This window comes from Salvelinus alpinus, chromosome 1, assembly GCF_045679555.1.
Source record: "Salvelinus alpinus chromosome 1, SLU_Salpinus.1, whole genome shotgun sequence".
In the NCBI taxonomy this organism is placed as follows: Eukaryota; Metazoa; Chordata; class Actinopteri; order Salmoniformes; family Salmonidae; genus Salvelinus; species Salvelinus alpinus.
In genome coordinates this window covers 57,100,037-57,114,647 of record NC_092086.1, presented here as the reverse complement: position 1 = coordinate 57,114,647, position 14,611 = coordinate 57,100,037, and the positions used below count along the sequence as shown (strand labels likewise).

General features: G+C 41.4%; 1 protein-coding gene across 1 annotated transcript in view; it reads right to left on the bottom strand.

The window, feature by feature from the left end:
- Positions 1-437: 437 nt before the first annotated feature.
- Positions 438-14,611, bottom strand: part of LOC139541458 (uncharacterized) — a 55,131-nt gene continuing 40,957 nt past the window's right edge. The window contains exons 10-14 of the mRNA XM_071346163.1: positions 7,688-7,768; positions 7,483-7,506; positions 5,861-5,976; positions 5,606-5,665; positions 438-5,488 (exon numbers count right to left, since the gene is read on the bottom strand). Coding sequence (XP_071202264.1) covers positions 5,459-5,488; positions 5,606-5,665; positions 5,861-5,976; positions 7,483-7,506; positions 7,688-7,768 — 311 coding nt within the window. The 3' untranslated portion in view covers positions 438-5,458. The remainder of the gene's footprint in view (positions 5,489-5,605; positions 5,666-5,860; positions 5,977-7,482; positions 7,507-7,687; positions 7,769-14,611) is intronic.

Genomic DNA, 14,611 nt, shown 5'->3' with positions numbered 1-14,611 from the left:
GCATTCACGGTAAATGTTGTATATGTCGACTCAATCTGAAATTACCTTAACATTTCTATTGTGCAATCTGTAACGCTTCAGTGATACAGATTGAATAGAGCTGCGAGTACAGATGCTGGGAGACGAGAAGCAAATACAGGGAGTGAAGAATTAATGGATAAACGGACATGTAACAAAACAAGAACAGCGTCTGGACAGGGGGAACAAAACATTAATGCAGACACAGGTAATAAACTGGGGAAGTGACAGATATAAGGGTGGTAATCAATAAAGTAATAGAGTCCAAGTGAGTCCAATGAAGCGCTAATGCGCGTAACGATGGGCCGCATTGTTCCCTCGAGCGCCAGAGATGGGGAGCGTGAGCAGGCATGACAAGAGCCCTTAGTCTGTGAAATCTTACCCTGTAAACAGACTATGGACAAGGTATGACAGCAATCAATCCTTTGTTTTTGTTTACTTTGAGACTGTTTCAAATGAACATTTTGTAACATTTGTTGCACAAATCCAATGCAAGTCAATGGGAACAACATTAGCATTTTCAAGCTTCATATCCAAATCATCTTCCTAAAGTATAATCACCATGATACTGGGAAAATTCCCCCTGATTAACTCTTTAGTCATATCCCAGTTCACCTACTTGCTTATGGCCCTGCCTACACCTAACGACCTTTTTTTAAATGTATTATATGAACCAAAAATATTCAATTTTATTTGGAATGGCAAACCAGACATAATTAAACAGTCCTGTTTATATAATGAATATGAATTCGGAGGGCAGAAAGGATTAAATATTAAAGCATTAGACCTCTCAATAAAAGCTGCAGTCATACAAAAGCAATACTTAAATCCAAACTGGTTCTCTAGCAGATTAGTAACAGTGGCTTTTCCCCTTTATTCAGATTACAACCTCTCACTTTCAGTTATTTGAAAATGAAATCATCTCCAAATTGCGATTTACATTTTTTTTTTTTTAAGTTGGTTGCAATTTCAGTTTAAGCCACCAGAAAACAGAACAGAACAAATATTACAACAGATATTATGGTTAAACTCAAATATAATAATTGATTTAAAAATAGTAAAATATAAAAAACATTATCAACTTTGTAAATTATATCATGAATAGGACTGGTGGAGTTATGTCAAACATGCAGCTAACAAAATATATGGAAATGTCTGTCCTATCCAAAATTACAACCAACTAATTTCAGCATTTCAGCAAAAATTAAAGAGGAAACGGCGTTAAAGACCAAAACTGGTTAAAGAAAAGTGTGATAAATAAAAAAGTATACTAGCTTCATTTAAGGACCAAAAAATTTACAGCTGTGCTATACAGGTTGTAAATAGTTGGGAAGAGATTTTCGATTTACCGATTCCATGGCACATGGTTTATGAACTGATACACAAATAAACATCGGATTCAAAACTTTATATCCTTCAATTTGCAGCCATATGACTGGTTTCACATTTGTCTCCAGCGATAATCATGTAAAAGAGATCGAAAACAAGTGTAATTTGTATTTACAATTCCCTTATCCAAAATGATTATTCATTTACCTAGCTCTTATCAAGTTTAAATTACAGTGCATGGAGAACGGTGTTATTTATATCGTAAAAAATAAAGTTCCACTTGGAATCAGTAGGTTCACTAGACCTTATTCATGGTTTCCTCGCGCGTAAAGGTGGTGGAATTATTAGGGTATTAAATAAAAGTCGGAATACGGCATATCTGTGGATACACCTCCGCAGGTTATATGAAAAACCACATTGATATGGTCTATAACCAACACAGTTACAATACCAGAGCTAGTGTTACGTCTTGTAAAATCCCAAGAGTAAACAGTACTGCGAGGAGAACGTTTTTCTATACAGGCATTTGTCTATGGAATAGCCTTCCCTTAGAGATCAAGCAAAGAAAAAGTAGAAATAGATTTAAAAAGGTCATGGTTTTCATTTGGACAAGGTTGAATATAGCTCTAAACCTAGTCCTGGAGTAAAAAGCATGCTCAATGGAGAATATCCATGGAAGTAAATGTTTAGTTTTGGATTAGACTTAATTTGTGTCAGGGAAACCAGACCAGAAAGTATGTTAAACAGATCCTGTATATAAAATACTTATTAACAAGCTATTTAGATGTAAAGATTCTTTACAAATGGCATACAGCACAACAATAACATCCCCTTTCAATAAAAAATTGTTGGGGCTTTTGAGTCCCGCCAAAAAAAAAATATGTCTTGGGAAAACACTGATAAGGAAAAAACAGCATCTCTCACTGCTCCAAAAGAGAACATAGGCCATTTAAACAGTGTTCACACACACACACACACACACACACACACACACACACACACACACACACACACACACACACACACACACACACACACACACACACACACACACACACACTCTCTGTACAGTCTCTGCAACACATAGACATGGTACAAACGTTTTATGTTGCTCGTAATGCTTATGACAAGGTGCAGATATCAAAGCAAATAGTTAAATAGAAAAAATATATATATACACACATTACCATTCAAAAGTTTGGCATCACTTAGAAATGTCCTTGTTTTTGTCCATTAAAATAATATCAAATTGATCAGAAATACAGTGTAGACATTAGTAATGTTGTAAATAACTATTGTAGCTGGAAACGGCAGATTTTTTATGGAATATCTACATAGGCGTACAGAGGTCCATTATCAGCAACCATCACTCCTTTGTTCCAATGGCACGTTGTGTTAGCTAATCCAAGTTTATAATTTTAAAAGACTAATTGATCATTAGAAAACCCTTTTGCAATTATGTTAGCACAGATTAAAACTGTTGTTCTGATTAAAGAAGCAATAAAACTGGCCTTTAAGCTAGTTGAGTATCTGAAGCATCAGCATTTGTGGTTTTGATTACGGGCTCAAAATGGGCAGAAACAAAGAACTTTCTTCTGAAAGTAATCAGTCTATTCTTGTTCTGCGAAATGAAGGCTATTCCATTTCCATGAAAAATTGCCAAGAAACTGAAGATTTTGTACAACGCTGTGTACTACTCCCTTCACAGAACAGCGCAAACTGTCTCTAACCAGAATAGAAAGAGGAGTGGGAGGCCCCGGTGCACAACTGAGCAAGAGGACAAGTACATTAAAGTGTCTAGTTTGAGAAACAGACGCCTCCCAAGTCCTCAACTGGCAGTTTCATTAAATATTACCTGCAAAACACTAGTCTCAACGTCAACAGTGAAGAGGCGACTCCAGGATGCTGGCCTTCTAGGCAGAGTTGCAAAGAAAAAGCCATATCTCAGACTGGCCAATAAAAATAAAAGATTAAGATCAAAATCAAAATGCATTTTATATTTGAGATTCTTCAAAGTAGCCACCCTTTGCCTTAATGACAGCTTTGCACACTCTTGGCATTCTCTCACAACCAGCTACATGAGGTAGTCACCTGGAATGCATTTCAATTAAAAGGTTCAATTAAAAGGTGTGCCTTGTTAAAAGTTAATTTGTGGAATTTCTTTCCTTCTTAGCATGTTTGAGACAATCAGTTGTGTTGTGACAAGGTAGGGGTGGTATACAGATGATAGCCCTATTTGGTAAATAAATTGCTCAAATAAGCAAAGAGAAACGACAGTCCATCATTACTTTAAGACATGAAGGTCAGGCAATGTGGAAAATTTCAAGAACTTTGAAAGTGTCTTCAAGTGCAGTTGCAAAAACCCATCAGCGCTGAAACTGGGTCTCATGAGGACCGCCACAGGAAAGGAAGACCCAGAGTTACCTCTGCTGCAGAGGATAAGTTAGAGCTAACTGCACCTCAGATTGCAGCCCAAATAAATGCTTCACAGAGTTCAAGTAACAGACACATCTCAACATCAACTGTTCAGAGGAGACTGTGTGAATCAGGCCTTCATGGTTGAATTGCTGCAAAGAAACACCTACTAAAGGACACCAATAAGAAGAAGAGACTTGCTTGTGCCAAGAAACACGAACAATGGACAATAGACCGGTGGAAATCTGTCCTTTGGTCTGACGAGTCCAAATTTGAGATTTTTGGTTCCAACCGCCTTGTCTTTGTGAGACGCAGAGTAGGTGAACAGATGATCTCCGCATGTGTGGTTCCCACCGTGAAGCATGGAGGAGGTGGTGTGATGGTGCATTGCTGGTGACACTGTCTGCGCTTTATTTAAAATTCAAGGCACCGTTAACCAGCATGGCTACCACAGCATTCTGTAGCGATACACCATCCCATCTGGTTTGCTCTTAATGGGACCATAATTTGATTTTCAACAGGACAATGACCCAACACACCTCCAGGCTGTGTAAGGGCTATTGACCAAGGAGAGTGATGGATTATTGCATCAGATGACCTGGCCTCCACAATCACTGACCTCAACCCAATTGAGATGGTTTGGGATGAGTTGGACCGCAGAGTGAAGGAAAAGCAGCCAACAAGTGCTCAGCATATGTGAGATCTCCTTCAAGACTGTTGGAATAGCATTCCTCATGGAGCTGCTTGAGATAATCCCAAGAGTGTGCAAAGCTGTCATCAAGGCAAAGGGTGGCTACTTTGAAGAATCTCAAATATAAAACATATTTTGATTTGGTTAACACTTCTTTGGGTACTACATGATTCCATATGTGTTATTTCATAGTTTTGATGTTTTCACTATTATTCTACAATGTAGAAAATTGTCAAATAAAAAAAATGAATTAGTAGGTGTGTCCAAAAGTTGACTAGTACTCTAAATATATACACACTTTGTACATAAAATGGCCTTCACTTTATTTCTTTCATCTTTTATTCTTCACTGATTTACTCCTTTGATATTTTTCTTTCCCTCTGCGTCATAAAATCCCCTTTCATCAAGTAACACAGCCACATCATCCAAACACAGTCAGGAATGGATGCAGGTTTTGTTCGTAAAGTACTGTACTACAGCAAAGTACAATAATACTCAATATCGGCCCATCTTAGTTCTAATGTATGCCCCTAAAGGGTCCATCTTATTGTTCATCTCACTGTTTTCTTCCCATTCACATGAACATATTATCTTTGGGCTGAACGGACAGCTGAAGGCAAGGGGTGACATTCAAGACCACCGTGTTCCCTTAATCCAAGTCTTGTTTTTAGAGACTCTTGACAGACGGACATTTATTAGTTCTCCCATTCTCCTCATTAAAACACAAGGAGGGGAGCTTTTATTCATGTCTGCAACAGTAACTCCAGAATGCCAGTGGCAGGAGAAGAAGAGTTGTGGCCTCAGCCCTGGAAGTGTGAAGTGTGAAGTGTGAGTGAGGGTGAGAGTGAGAGTGAGAGTGAGTGTGAGAGTGAGAGAGAGAGAGAAAGAGAGGACTGTTGGCTCCTTTTCTTTGGCTCAGGATATATATTTGTCCGTTGTCATCTGGTAAAGTGAGGGGAAAATGGTGGCAGATGGAAGAGAGCTGGATTATTCCTCTGAACGGGGTCAGTGCTGCAGAGCATCTCCGTTGTCGTTCTGAGAGAGAGAGAGTGACAGAGAGAGACTTTGTTGACTACATGCAAATCCAAACGCTCTTGGGTTCAATTGAATAGTGCTCTAAGTCATCGATCCGTAGCATTCTGAGAATATTACCTGCATCAGATGATGTACCTCTACTGCGTTCAATACTGTCAGTTCAGGCATTGCAAGAGACTAAAAAATACAAGAAGCACTTTAGCCACAGAAAGCACACACTCATGTACGCGCGCACACGCACACACACACACACACACACACGCACACACACACACACACACACACACACACACACACACACACACACACACACACACACACACACACACACACACACACACACACACACACACACACACACACCACACTCACCACGCCCTCATGCTGGCGTCTCCCCCGGGTCCGCAAGATCAAGATGACAACACCCAAGAGGAGGACATTAGCTATCAGAGAGATAGCTAACAACGTACTGACTGATATGACCTTCCCTAGGAGAAAGCAAAGCGGAGAGAGATGAGTATACAGTATCTATCTATTTATAGTATCTTAGTATGTACAGTGCATTCGGAAAGTATTCAGACCCTTTGCTATGAGACTCGTAATTGAGCTCCGGTGCATCCTGTTTCCATTGATCATCCTTGAGATGTTTCTACAACTTGACTGGAGTCCACCTGCTGTAAATTCAATTGATTGGACATAATTTGGAAAGGCACGCAGCTGTCTATATAAGGTTCCACAGTTGACAGTGCATGTCAGAGCAAAAACCAAGCCATGAGGTCAAAGGAATTGTCCGTAGAGCTCTGAGACAGGATTGTGTCGAGGCATAGATCCGGGGAAGGGTACCAAAACATTTCTGCATCATTGAAGGTGCCCAAGAACACAGTTGCCTCCATCATTCTTAAATGGAAGAAGTTTGGAACCACCAAGACTTCCTAGAGCTGGCTGCTTGGCCAAAATGAGCAATCGGGGGAGAAGGGCCTTGGTCAGCGAGGTGACCAAGAACCCGATGGTCATGGAGATGGGAGAACCTTCCAGATGGACAACCATCTCTGCAGCACTCCACCAATCAGGCCTTTATGGTAGAGTGGCCAGACGGAAGCCACTCCTCAGCTAATGGCACCTGACAGCCCACTTGGAGTTTGCCAAAAGGCACCTTAAGACTCTCAGACCATGAAAAACATGAATCTCTGGTCTGATGAAACCAAGATTCAACTCTTTGGCCTGAATGCGTCACATCTGGAGGAAACCTGGTTTTTCAGCGACAAGGACTGGGAGACTAGTCTGGATCGAGGGAAAGATGAACGGAGCAAAGTACAGAGAGATCCTTGATGAAAACCTGCTCCCGGCGCTCAGGACCTCAGACTGGGGCGAAGGACCTGAACCTGATCAAACATCACCAGAGAGACCTGAAAATAGCTGTGCAGCGACGCTCCCCATCCAACCTGACAGAGCTTGAGAGGATCTGCAGAGAAGAATGGGAGAAACTCCCCAAATACAGGTGTGCCAAGCTTGTAGCGTCATACCCAAGAAGACACAAGGCTGTAATCTCTGCCAAAACTGCTTCAACAAAGTACTGAGTAAAGGGTCTGCATACTTTCAGAATGCACTGTACCTACAGTATCTATCTACTGTACCTTAGTATCTGTCTACAGTATCTATCTACAGTATCTTAGTATCCGTCTACAGTATCTATCTACAGTATCTATCTACAGTATCTTAGTATCCATCTACAGTATCTATCTATAGTATCTTAGTATCCATCTACAGTATCTATCTATAGTATCTTAGTATCCATCTACAGTATCTATCTACAGTATCTTAGTATCTATCTACATTATCTTAGTATCTATCTACAGTATATATCTACAGTATCTATCTATAGTATCTTAGTATCTATCTACAGTATCTTAGTATCAGTATCTACAGTATCTATCTACAGTTTCCACATACTTTTGGTAATGTAGCGTATCTATAAACAAGGCTAAAACACTTACTTTGTAATCGCTGCTCTTGTGACTCTAGAAAAAAAGGAAAGCGATAATATCATGTCATAATGCACCACATTATTCATTTGGACTCAAAATCTGAGACGAGGTAAGCGGAGGTTTTAACTTGGCTGGCACAATGTCAGACATTCTTCACACTAACTGAGCTCTAATAATCATTAAAGGATTAAGGAAACATTGCAAAGTGTCCTACCCATGTTGCCGCTGTTTGATATTGTTGACAATGGTGGTAGTGTTGTTGATGATGACGTTTTGGGCGGGATCGATGATGTTTCTAAAACAAATGTCAGAAAAAATATTGACTTTCACCTAAAATATTATTTTATCAAGATTTTGAATTCAGATTTTGAATAAAGAAGGTACAGCATTGTATGACAAAATAGAGAGAGATGCCTCCTGTAATTTATGGTGGGTAACGTGGTTGTCTATATTGTTGGAGTTTTTGTATCTAAAAAGATGTAAAGAAAAAGGTTTGTATACTGAAGAAAAAAACATAAATGCAACATGCAACAATTTAATTGATTTTAATGAGTTCCAGTTCATACGGGGAAATCAGTCAATTGAAATAAATTTGTTAGGCCCTGATCTATAGATTTCACGACTGGTCCCCATGGTATTTCTATGCTTTTCTAATTGCCATCAATAAAATGCAATTGTGTTCATTGTCCATAGCTTATGCCTGCCTATACCATAACCCCACATGATGCCATACACGTGTCTGCGGTTGTGAAGCCGGTTGGACATACTGTCAAATTCTCTGAAACGACATTGGAAGCGACTTATGGTAGAGAAATGGACATTCGATTCTCTGGCAAAAGCTCTGGTGGAGTCAGCAGGCCAACTGCACGCTCCCTCAAAACTTGAGACATATGTGGCATTGTGTTTGTGCAGTTTTGTCTTACATTTTATTTCAGCTCATGAAACCAACACTTGACATGTTGCGTTTCTATTTTGGTTCAGTGTAGTTATTCACTAATCATTGATGCCTTTGAAACTGAGATCAGACAGCAGGAAATATCAAACAATTGACCTCCACCACACACACCCCAATGTCCACAGATTCCACACCCACTGCTTCCATACACCCACACAGCGGATACCCACTGTTACGGATACAAGTGTTCTGTGTGTATCCTGTGTTTCTTTTCTCTCCTTCTCCCCTACTCACAGGTGACCCTCATCATTCCCCAATCAGTCATCAATCAGTCGCTAATCAGAAGACACCTGCTCCTTTTCCCTTACCCAATCACAGTCCCTTTCCCTTGGTTTAAAACCCCTGTCAGTTGTTTTCTCCCCAGCTCAATCTCTTTTGTAAATGCCTTCTGTCTGTAGGTCGCTTGTGTGTTTTGCATCTACATGTCACTTGGTCCCCGTCTGTGAGTATTGTTTTTAGTTATGGTGTTTGAGTGTTTGTTTGATGGTGGGAAAAGGGGGTAACCAGACAAGTTGCCCTTGGGCTACACTACCCGTAGTTAAACAATTGTTAAAAACACTAGTTAGAACTGGGCGGACCACCCCCTGTATTTTTGGTTAGTTAGTTAGCTGTTTGTGAAGTAGGCTAGTCTAGCTTAGGGGTGTTTTGAATTATTATTCTTTCATTCCTTGGGTCCCGCTCAGCCCCTTTTCCTGCTCCCCCCATTTACCGTGTGTTTATAAATAAACATTTAGTGTTTGACGGTAATTAAGTTGTCTGTGGTTATTTTTGTTCTCACTGTTACGTTGTCACGATAATAATTTGCATGAGTTGTGTTACGGGTCCCATTACCATCACTCTTAGCTTGTCGGGCCAAAGGGATTCGTAACACCCACACACAATGCCAGTACACACACATGGTGGCGGGCCCTCTGGCCATAGAAGCAGTGAAGAATTCCCAGCCCAGCCAAGAGAATACTGTAACTAACCACAGAGAGAGCGAGACAGAAATAGCAAGTAAGCGAGAGTGCAAGAGAGAGAGAGAGAGAGAGATGTATGTGACAGGATGAGGATGGCATGATGGTTAATAATACAGTCCTTTGATAATGCTTGGCCCCTGGGTGTCACACACACAATGACAGTACACACACATAGTGGCGGGCCTTCTGGCCATAGAAGCAGTGAAGAATTCCCAGCCCAGCCAAGAGAATACTGTAACTAACCACAGAGAGAGCGAGACAGAGAAATAGCAAGTAAGCGAGAGTGCAAGAGAGAGAGATGTATGTGACAGGATGAGGATGGCATGATGGTTAATAATACAGTCCTTTGATAATGCTTGGCCCCTGGGTGTCACACACACAATGACAGTACACACACATAGTGGCGGGCCTTCTGGCCACGAAAGCAGGGATTCCCAGCCCAGCCAAGAGAATACTGTAACGAGCGAGACAGAGAGAGCGAGACAGAGAGAGAGAGCAAAGAGAGAGAGAGAGAGAGAGAGACAGCAGGCAGACAGAGAGAGAGCAGGCAGACAGAGAGAGAGAGAGAGCAGGCAGATAGAGCTCGAGAGAAAGAGAGACTCAGTGAGCATAGCCTTGCTATTGAGAAAGGCTAGACCTGGCTCTCAAGAGAAGACAGGCTATTTGCAAACTGCCCAACAAAATGAGGTGGAAACTGAGCTGCACTTCCTAACCTCCTGCCTAAAGTCGGACCATAATAGAGACACATATTTCCCTCAGATTTCACAGATCAGCAAAGAATTCGAAAACCAAAGTTGATAAACTCCCAAATCTACTGGGTGAAATACCACAGTTTGCCATCACAGCAATATGTGTGACCTGTTGCCACAAGAAAAGGTCAACAAGTGAAGAACAAACAACATTGTAAATACAACCCTTATTTATGCTTATTTTTTCCCCCTTTTGTACTTCAACCATTTGCACATCGTTACAACGCTGTATATATACATAATATGACATTTGTAATGTCTTTATTCTTTTGGAACTTCTGTGTGTAATGTTTACTGTTCATTTTTATGGTTTATTTCACTTTTGTATATTATCTATTTCACTTGCTTTGGCAATGTTAAAACTTCTTATGGCTGCAGGGGCAGTATTGAGGGGCAGTATTGAGTAGCTTGGATGAAAGGTGCACAGAGGTGCCCAGAGTAAACGGCCTGCTCATCAGTCATAGTTGCTAATATATGCATATTATTATTAGTATTGGATAGAAAACACTGAAGTTTCTAAAACTGTTTGAATTATGTCTGTGAGTATAACAGAACTCATATGGCAGGCAAAAACCTGAGAAGAAATCCAACCAGGAAGTGAGAAATCTGAGGTTGGTTGATTTTCAACTCATCGCCTATTGAAAACACAGTAGGATATGGATCTGTTTGCACTTTCTACGGCTTCCACTAGATGTCAACAGTATGTAGAACGTTGAATGAAGCTTCTACTGTGATGTTGAGCCGGATGGGAGCTGTTTGAGTCAGTGGTCTGGCAGAGAGCCAAGTCCTGGTCCCGCGCATTTCACATGATAGGGACTTGCGTTCCATTACTTCTATAGACACAAAGGAATTCTCCGGTTGGAACGTTATTGAATATTTATGATAACAACATCCTAAAGATTGATTCTATACTTAGTTTGACAAGTTTATTCGAGTTTTAACTTTTTGAAGTTTTCGTCCGACATTAGGCGGTACCTGCACGAGCGTTTGGATTTGTGTACTAAACGCGCTAACAAAAGTAGCTACTTGGACATAAATGATGGACATTACCGAACAAAACAAACATTTCTTGTGGAAGTGGGAGTCCTGGGACTCCATTCCGACGAAGATCAGCAAAGGTAAGTAAAAATGTATAATGCTTTTTATGAGTTTTGTTGACTGCACAATTTGGCGGGTAACTGTATGGCTTCCTTTTGTGGCTGAACGCTGTTCTCAGATTATTGAATATTGTGCTTTTGCCGAAAAGATTTTGAAATCTGACACAGCGGTTGCATTAAGAACAAGTGTATCTTTAATTCTATGTAAAACATGTATCTTTCATCAAAGTTTATGATGAGTATTTATGTTATTTGACATGGCTCTCTGCAATTTCTCTGGATATTTTGGAGGCATTTCTGAACATGGCGCCAATGTCAACTGAGGTTTTTGGATATAAATATGAACTTAATCGAACAAAACATATATGTATTGTGTAACATGAAGTCCTATGAGTGTCATCTGATGAAGATCATCAAAGGTTAGTGATTCATTTTATCTCTATTTCTGCTTTTTGTGACTCCTGTCTTTGGCTGGAAAAATGGCTGTGTTTTTCTGTGATTTTGCGGTGACCTAACATAATCGTTTGGGGTGCTTTCGCTGTAAATCCTATTTGAAATCGGACACTTTGGTGGGATTAACAACAATATTACCTTTAAAATGGTATAAGATACATGTATGTTTGAGGAATTTTAATTATGAGATTTCTGTTGTTTGAATTTGGCGCCCTGCACTTTCACTGGCTGTTGTTATATCATCCTGTTAACGGGATTGCAGCCATAAGAAGTTGTTTAACATACAGTGGGGAGAACAAGTATTTGATACACTGCCGATTTTGCAGGTTTTTCGACTTACAAAGCATGTAGAGGTCTCTAATTGTTATCATAGGTACACTTCAACTGTGAGAGACGGAATCTAAAACAAAAATCCAGAAAATCACATTGTATGATTTTTAAGTAATGAATTTACATTTTATTGCATGACATAAGTATTTGATCACCTACCAACCAGTAAAAATTCCGGCTCTCACAGACCTGTTAGTTTTTCTTTAAGAAGCCTTCCTGTTCTCCACTCATTACCTGTATTAACTGCACCTGTTTGAACTCGTTACCTGTATAAAAGACACCTGTCCACACACTCAATCAAATAGACTCCAACCTCTCTACAATGGCCAAGACCAGAGAGCTGTGTAAGGACATCAGGGATAAAATTGCACAAGGCTGGGATGGGCTACAGGACAATAGGCAAGCAGCTTGGTGAGAAGGCAACAACTGTTGGCGCAATTATTAGAAAATGGAAGAAGTTGAAGATGACGGTCAATCACCCTCGGTCTGGGGCTCCATGCAAGATCTCACCTCGTGGGGCATCAATGATCATGAGGAAGGTGAGGGATCAGCCCAGAACTACATGGCAGGACCTGGTCAATGACCTGAAGAGAGCTGGGACCACAGTCTCAAAGAAAACCATTAGTAACACACTACGCTGTCATGGATTAAAATCCTGCAGCGCACGCAAGGTCCCCCTGCTCAAGCCAGCGCATGTCCAGGCCCGTCTGAAGTTTGCCAATGACCATCTGGATGATCCAGAGGAGGAATGGGAGAAGGTCATGTGGTCTGATGAGACAAAAATAGAGCTTTTTGGTCTAAACTCCACTCGCCGTGTTTGGAGGAAGAAGAAGGATGAGTACAACCCCAAGAACACCATCCCAAATGTGAAGTATGGAGGTGGAAACATCATTCTTTGGGGATGCTTTTCTGCAAAGGGGACAGGACGACTGCACCGTATTGAGGGGAGGATGGATGGGGCCATGTATCGCGAGATCTTGGCCAACAACCTCCTTCCCTCAGTAAGAGCATTGAAGATGGGTCGTGGCTGGGTCTTCCAGCACGACAACGACCTGAAACACACAGCCAGGGCAACTAAGGAGTGGCTCCGTAAGAAGCATCTCAAGGTCCTGGAGTGGCCTAGCCCCGAAACCTGAAGGATCTGGAGAAGGTCTGTATGGAGGAGTGGGCCAAAATCCCTGCTGCAGTGTGTGCAAACCTGGTCAAGAACTACAGGAAACGTATGATCTCTGTAATTGCAAACAAAGGTTTCTGTACCAAATATTAAGTTTTGCTTTTCTGATGTATCAAATACTTATGTCATGCAATAAAATGCAAATGAATTACTTAAAAATCATACAATGTGATTTTCTGGATTTTTGTTGAAGTGTACCTATGATAAAAATTACAGACCTCTACATGCTTTGTAAGTAGGAAAACCTGCAAAATCGGCAGTGTCTCAAATATTTGTTCTCCCCACTGTATGTTTCCCATGCCAAAAAGACCATTGAATTGAATAGAGAGAGAGAGATGCATAAGAATGTCATGATGGTTAACAATACAGTCCTTTGATAATGTTTGGCCCCTGGTCATCACACACACACCCCAATGTCCACAGATTCCACACCCATTGCTTCCATACACACACACAGCGGCTACACACACACAATGACAGTACACACACATGGTGGCGGGCCCTCTGGCCATGGAAGCAGTGAAGAATTCCCAGCCCAGCCAAGAGAATACTGTAACTAACCACAGAGAGAGCGAGACAGAGAGAAAGTGAGAGCAGAGAGACAGAGAGAGCAGGCAGACAGAGAGAGACAGAGAGAGACATGGAGAGCAGGCAGACAGAGAGAGACAGAGAGAGCAGGCAGACAGAGAGAGAGAGAGAGAACAGAGCAACGGACACCCCGCCGAGACCTGCAAGACCCCCCCTGAAGGACTTGCACCGAGAGAACCCACGCCAAGAGGACCTACACACAGCATCACCAGCCACACCCCAAACAAACCCTGGCCACATACTATATAGGCCCCCCCATATCAGACCTATACCCCTTCTGCCCTCACCATGCCCCCGCCCCTGCGGCACGGACCTCAACATGACAGCAGGACAACATGACAGCAGCCCAACCCCCACTATAACACACCCACGCAAGCCCCATCCTGTGACCTAAGAGGTATGTATCAGATGCTCAACATGCTCTGCTGTGATGGTCCGGGCCTAAACCACACAAAAACAACACTAGACACTATGGAACACAAAGATTTTACCATCTCATCCTAGAATATACAAGGTCTGAGATCATCTGCCTTTGGCCTAAAGAGCAGGAACCCAGACTTCATCAAAGAAATTGGAAATACAGACATTGTCATCCTACAAGAAACATGGTATAAAGGAGATGGACCCACTGGTTGCCCTCCAGGTTACAGAGAGCTGGTTGTCCAATCCACCAAACGACCAGGTGTGAAACAGGGAAGAGACTCAGGGGGTATGCTAATTTGGTATAGAGCAGACCTAACCCACTCTATTAAATTAGTCAAATCAGGAACATTTTACATCTGGCTAGAAATGAATAAGGAAATGATCTCAACAGAGAAAAATGTGTCATGTGT